The 7,493-nt window shown below is 26.4% G+C and overlaps 2 protein-coding genes across 2 annotated transcripts; both read left to right on the top strand.

Annotated features, from left to right (window-relative positions):
• Positions 1 to 3,977: 3,977 nt before the first annotated feature.
• Positions 3,978 to 5,093, top strand: LOC110900855 (protein FAR1-RELATED SEQUENCE 5-like). Its single transcript, XM_035982203.1, has 4 exons — positions 3,978 to 4,321; positions 4,404 to 4,662; positions 4,745 to 4,982; positions 5,074 to 5,093. Exons 1-4 carry the CDS (start codon positions 3,978 to 3,980, stop codon positions 5,091 to 5,093), a joined length of 861 nt encoding a protein of 286 aa, XP_035838096.1.
• A 1,234-nt stretch (positions 5,094 to 6,327) lies between these two features.
• Positions 6,328 to 6,819, top strand: LOC110900854. Its single transcript, XM_022147713.1, has one exon. The coding sequence runs from the start codon at positions 6,328 to 6,330 to the stop codon at positions 6,817 to 6,819; it is 492 nt and encodes a 163-aa protein (XP_022003405.1).
• Positions 6,820 to 7,493: the final 674 nt, after the last annotated feature.

The raw sequence follows: 7,493 nt of genomic DNA, 5'->3' as shown, positions 1-7,493 counted from the left end.
CATGGTGACACAAGACGTACCTAGCGATTAATAAAAATTAAAAATATTAGTTAATCGATATAACTTGTTATGCTTATATCAGATATCGAATTTAAATTTAAAAACTTTCATAGGTTGTTTGTTATTTAATTTTACTGATTTATATTATAAGTCTACATGTATGTAATTAGTAAAAACATTTATTTAACATGTTAAGAAAATATTTTACTGCATTTAAATATATTTAAGATGTTATGAAAATAACTTTTTAATATAACTTGTGCTTATATAAGATATCAAATGTCAAGGTTAAAAATTACATAAGTTCGTTGTCATTTAGTTTAATTGATTTATATTATAAGATTACATGTATGGAGTTAGAAGAAACATATATTTAACATGTTAAGCAAATATTCTGTATTATTTATAATTATTTGCAATGGTATATTGTCGGGAAAGCTCCTAACCTTCTACGAGGTGATGTATCTCTGATCTCACCCGGATCACTGGTGATCTAGGAAACCATGGTGACACAAGACGTACCTTGCGATTAATAAAAATTAAAAATATTAGTTAATCGATATAACTTGTTATGCTTATATCAGATATTGAATTTAAATTTAAAAACTTTCTTAGGTTGTTTGTTATTTAATTTTACTGATTTATATTATAAGTCTACATGTATGTAATTAGTAAAAACATTTATTTAACATGTTAAGAAAATATTTTACTGCATTTAAATATATTTAAGATGTTATGAAAATAACTTTTTAATATAACTTGTTGTGCTTATATAAGATATCAAATGTCAAGGTTAAAAATTGCATAAGTTGGTTGTCATTTAGTTTAATCGATTTATATTATAAGATTACATGTATGGACTTAGAAGAAACATATATTTAACATGTTAAGCAAATATTCTATATTATTTATAATTATTCGCAATGGTATATTGTCGGGAAAGCTCCTAACCTTCTACGAGGTGACGTATCTCTGATCTCACCCGGATCACTGGTGATCTAGGAAACCATGGTGACACAAGACGTACCTTGCGATTAATAAAAATTAAAAATATTAGTTAATCGATATAACTTGTTATGCTTATATCAGATATCGAATTTAAATTTAAAAACTTTCATAGGTTGTTTGTTATTTAATTTTACTGATTTATATTATAAGTCTACATGTATGTAATTAGTAAAAACATTTATTTAACATGTTAAGAAAATATTTTACTGCATTTAAATATATTTAAGATGTTATGAAAATAACTTTTTAATATAACTTGTTGTGCTTATATAAGATATCAAATGTCAAGGTTAAAAATATGCATAAGTTGGTTGTCATTTAGTTTAATTGATTTATATTATAAGATTACATGTATGGACTTAGAAGAAACATATATTTAACATGTTAAGCAAATATTCTGTATTATTTATAATTATTCGCAATGGTATACTGTCGGGAAAGCTCCTAACCTTCTACGAGGTGATGTATCTCTGATCTCACCCGGATCACTGGTGATCTAGGAAACCATGGTGACACAAGACGTACCTTGCGATTAATAAAAATTAAAAATATTAGTTAATCGATATAACTTGTTATGCTTATATCAGATATCGAATTTAAATTTAAAAACTTTCATAGGTTGTTTGTTATTTAATTTTACTGATTTATATTATAAGTCTACATGTATGTAATTAGTAAAAACATTTATTTAACATGTTAAGAAAATATTTTACTGCATTTAAATATATTTAAGATGTTATGAAAAATAACTTTTTAATATAACTTGTTGTGCTTATATAAGATATCAAATGTCAAGGTTAAAAAGTGCATAAGTTGGTTGTCATTTAGTTTAATCGATTTATATTATAAGATTACATGTATGGACTTAGAAGAAACATATATTTAACATGTTAAGCAAATATTCTGTATTATTTATAATTATTCGCAATGGTATATTGTCGGGAAAGCTCCTAACCTTCTACGAGGTGAGGTATCTCTGATCTCACCCGGATCACTGGTGATCTAGGAAACCATGGTGACACAATACGTACCTTGCGATTAACAAAAATTAAAAATATCAGTTAATCAATATAACTTGTTATGCTTATATCAGATATTGAATTTAAATTTAAAAACTTTCATAGGTTGTTTGTGTTATTTAATTTTGCTGATTTATATTATAAGTCTACATGTATGTAATTAGTAAAAACATTTATTTAACATGTTAAGAAAATATTTTACTGCATTTAAATATATTTAAGATGTTATGAAAATAACTTTTTAATATAACTTGTTGTGCTTATATAAGATATCAAATGTCAAGGTTAAAAATTGCATAAGTTGGTTGTTATTTAGTTTAATCGATTTATATTATAAGATTACATGTATGGACTTAGAAGAAACATATATTTAACATGTTAAGCAAATATTCTGTATTATTTATAATTATTCGCAATGGTATATTGTCGGGAAAGCTCCTAACCTTCTACGAGGTGATGTATCTCTGATCTCACCCGGATCACTGGTGATCTAGGAAACCATGGTGACACAAGACGTACCTTGCGATTAATAAAAATTAAAAATATTAGTTAATCGATATAACTTGTTATGCTTATATCAGATATCGAATTTAAATTTAAAAACTTTCATAGGTTGTTTGTTATTTAATTTTACTGATTTATATTATAAGTCTACATGTATGTAATTACTAAAAACATTTATTTAACATGTTAAGAAAATATTTTACTGCATTTAAATATATTTAAGATGTTATGAAAATAACTTTTTAATATAACTTGTTGTGCTTATATAAGATATCAAATGTCAAGGTTAAAAATTGCATAAGTTGGTTGTCATTTAGTTTAATTTATTTATATTATAAGATTACATGTATGGACTTAGAAGAAACATATATTTAACATGTTAAGGAAATATTCTGTATTATTTATAATTATTCGCAATGGTATATTGTCGGGAAAGCTCCTAACCTTCTACGAGGTGATGTATCTCTGATCTCACCCGGATCACTGGTGATATCAAATAACAATGTAAAGTTTAAAAATTGGATATGTTGTTTGTCATTTATATTATAAGATTACATGTATGCAGTTAGTAAAATCATTTATTTAACATGTTAAGAAAAAAATTATATTGCGTGAGCTAGGAAACCATGGTGACACAAGACGTACCTTGCAATTAATATAAACTTCAAATATTTATCTGCTTTATACACACATGTTTAGTGTTGAATTATTTATAAATGGATTTAATGGATGTTAAGAATTTGACCTTATAATTTTTGTTTTATAAAGGTTAGATTGAAAATTCAAAATGGATGCAATGAATGATAATCTTATAGTTGGACCAAGTGTAAGTACAAGTGAAGGACCAAGTGAATTTGAAGGTGAGGGTATTAAAATTTTTCTCTGTCTTATAATTATTATTGTTATTAATATCATTATCTTTAAAATTATATATATGTTTTGATTCTTCTTTTGTTTTTCTTTTCAGCATCTAATTATATCTCAACAAGTGAATCTTACAACAGTTATGCAAGTAGCACTCCTCATGGATCTTTATTTTGGGTACCAAATGTGCCAGAAGAAAATAGACTGTCTATTGGTCAAAAGTTCAAAACCTTAGAGAGTGCAATTCAAGCATATTTAGAATATGCAGAAAAATGTGGTTTTGATACCAGATTGTCTACGCAAAAGCACGATAAAGATGGAAATATTAGACTAAAATATATACTTTGCAACAAAGCATTCGCTCCTGAAAATGTTAGTGTTGATACGTTGGATGAAAAAGATAGCGGTAAACAGAAAAGAAACTCCAATGTTCAAAAGACAGATTGTAAAGCTAGAGTGAAATTTAGATTAACTGAGGAAAAAGATTGTTATTTCGTGTATGAATTTGAAGATAGACATAATCATGAGTTAGTTTCTTCAGAATACAAGCATTTGTTAAGAAAAAGAAGGAAATTGGATGACATGGAAGAAAAGTTCATTCATAGGGTTGCTTCAAATAATATAGGAGCAACACGTGCTCATAACGTATTAAGCAGTATTAGAGGTTCTAGATATCTTGTGCATGGAACAATAACAGATTTTAAAAATTGCAGAAGGGATCTTAATGTTTTTATTGGTGAGAATGATGCTCAAATGTTAAAGGATAAAATGGAAGGAAGAAGAGATCATTTGCATAATTTCTCATTTGAATATAAGTTAGAAAACAGTGAATTGTCTGCTTTCTTTTGGGCTGATGAAACTGCAAAATGCAATTATGAAGCGTTTGGTGATATTATATCTTTTGATGCAACTTATAGGACAAACAGGTTTGTTATATTTTTTTATATTAAATATTTATTGAATTTTAATTTAATTTAATTTTTAATATTATTATTTTAATTGTTTCAGGTACTGTATGGTTTTTGTACCGTTTACTGGTGTGGATAATCATAGGAAATGTGTTACGATTGGAGCTGGGATGATTACAAAAGAAAATATTGAATCATTTACATTTTTGCTAGAAAGTTTTCTGAAAGCATTCAAAAAACAACCAAACATAATTGTTACGGATCAAGATCCGGCAATGAAGGTTGCTGTGTCAAAAGTATTCACTGAATCAAAACATAGACTTTGCACGTGGCACATTACAAACAAACTTCCAACAAAGGTAAAACTTTAGTTTCTTTTTTATATTTATTAATATCATGTTTAATTGAATTTTTTTTACATGTTAAAATAAATATTTTCAGGTTTGTGGAGATGTAGAAAACAATGCTGAGTTTAAAAGTAAGTTTCATAAACTTGTTTGGAGTATTTATACTGGACCTGAACAATTTGAGAAGAGATGGAGAGAGTTGATGGAAGAATACAATCTTTTGGGAAACAAATGGCTGTCAGTTATGTATGAAATTCGACATCGATGGATTCCATCTTATTTTAAAGATGTTGAATTTTGTGGATTAATGAGAACAACTTCAAGATCAGAAAGTGAGAATTCATTTTTCAACAGTTTTACTCACTATGGAGATACGTTGATACAATTTATGTTTTCATTTGATGCTGCTATGGACAAACAAAGATATATACAAGAAACGCTAGATCATCAAACAAAAAACACAACTCCAAAGTATAAAACTCCATTGAATATTGAAAAGCATGCTGCAAAATTATATAATAGAACAATATTTAGATTGATTCAAGTTGAAATCGAAGAATCTGTTTGGAGATGTTCTCATAATGTTGTGAATACTGAAGGAGTAATTGAAACTACAATCGTAAAAGAAAAGAGAAAAAGTCAACCTGTTGAAGATGACTTAGTGCCTTTGCAGATGTATAACACTGAACCAATACATGAATTCAAGGTATGTTTCAATATTTGTAAGTTATTATTTGTTTTATAAAGTACATTTTAGTTATTTATGTATAGCTTTTTCATATTGTTTTTTGTATCGATTTGAGGTTGACAAAATACAAAATTTTTGTTTTAAGTTTTATTTTAGTTTCATAAATATATAACATGTTAAATACTATTTGTTTTATAAAGTCCATATGTGTGAGGTTCATTGGGAGACACTAAAAAAAGTGAGGAACAGGGGAACACTCTTAAAAATTTAACTTAACATGTTAAAATAATTTCTTTTAAAAATCTTTTTCAGCGCTTCTCCTTATATATACTTGCAGAAATATTTTTAATAAAAAAAATCAAAAACTAAAAATATTAAAAAAACAACTAAAAAAGGCTAAAAAATGTTTTTTTAGAAAACATAATTTTTTTGTTAGACTAGTTTCTCCTCTTTTTTATAAAGAAAAACGCTGAAAATTTTATTTTTTTTTAACATGTTAAGTTAATTCTATAAGATATAACTGTCTTTTAAACATTTTTTTTAATATTTTCAGTTTTTGATTTTTTTTTTTATCAAAAATGTTTCTACATGTATTTATAAGAAAAAGCGCTGAAAAAAAGTTAGAAAAACATCTTTTTTAACATGTTAAGTATAATTTTTAAGAGTGTTCCCCCGTTCCCTACTTTTTTAGTGTTCCCCAATGAACTCTCCCCAAGTCCATATTAGTTATTTGTTTAAAGCTTTTTCATATTGTTTTTTTGTTTCGTTTTGAAGTTAGCAAAAAACAAAAAAAAAACATGTTGAAGAAAGACTTTTAACATGTTAAATTAAAACTTTAATTTCAGGTTACCCGTAATACAGAAGATGGAAATATTGAATGTTCATGTCAAATGTTTTTGAGACTTGGAATACTATGCAAACATATATTCCATGTTTTAAATAACTGTGATATTGAAGAAATTCCTGAAAAGTATATATGCAAGCGTTGGATGAAGGACTTGATTCCTGCAGATATAAGACAAAAAAAGGTTCTATACAGTGAAACAGATAATGAAGCTGAAGAAATGGCTAACAAAGCAATATCTTCTGTTGATTATTGTTTAAGGGCTCTGATGAATAACAAAGCTGAACTTAAAGAGTTTGTGGAAAAAATAGAGAATATGAGAGCAGAAATAGAAGATAAAGGCTTAAATCAAGAAAAATTACCGAAGGAAGCTAGGTATGAGTCAATGCTTGGAGTACATGTTAGAGAACAAAATGAAATTCAAAATCCAACTGGAATTAGAAACAAAGGTTCTGGTATAGGCAAAAGATTAAAGGGTCCAGGCGAGAAGGCTATTGAAAAGAAAAAGAGGACTATACGAAAGTGCAATTTATGTGGAATTTACACAGATACACATGATAGTAGAAATTGTAGAAAGTATCATGAGGAATTAGAAAGACAGGCTGCAGAAAACAAAAACAAAGAAAAAGTAAATTAGGAATGTGAAGAGAGCAAGAAAAGAAATGGTCGTTTATTTTGAAAATCATCGATCTTTAATCTTTAATGATGGTTTAATGTAGTGACTTGGAGATTATTATAGTTTAAATATTATGACTTTTTTTAAGATCTTTTATTTGTTTTTATATGTTTAAATGTTTCTACATGTATTTTATAAGGAAACAGACTGAAAAAGTATTTAGCAATGTGTGATTTAGAAGAAAGTTGACAAGTTAGAATATAAGAGTTCTTTTAGAAAAACATTTATTTAAGATTACATGTATGGTGCTTATATAAGATATCAAATGTCAAGGTTAAAAATTGCATAAGTTGGTAGTCATTTAGTTTAATTTATTTATAGTATAAGATTACATGTATGGAGTTAGAAAAAAACATTTATTTAACATGTTAAGGAAATAATCTGTATTATTTATAATTATTCACAATGGTATATTATATTATAAGTCTACATGTATGTAATTAGTAAAAACATTTATTTAATATGTTAAGAAAATATTTTAATTCATTTAAATATATTTAACATGTTAAGAAAATAACTTTTTAATATAACTTGTTGTTCTTATATAAGATATCAAATGTCAAGGTTAAAAATTGCATAAGTTGGTTGTCGTTTAGTTTAGTTGATTTATATTATAAGATTACATGTATGGAGTT

Source organism: Helianthus annuus, chromosome 13 (assembly GCF_002127325.2).
Source record: "Helianthus annuus cultivar XRQ/B chromosome 13, HanXRQr2.0-SUNRISE, whole genome shotgun sequence".
Taxonomy (NCBI): domain Eukaryota; kingdom Viridiplantae; phylum Streptophyta; class Magnoliopsida; order Asterales; family Asteraceae; genus Helianthus; species Helianthus annuus.
This window is presented reverse-complemented; position numbering and strand designations above follow the sequence as displayed.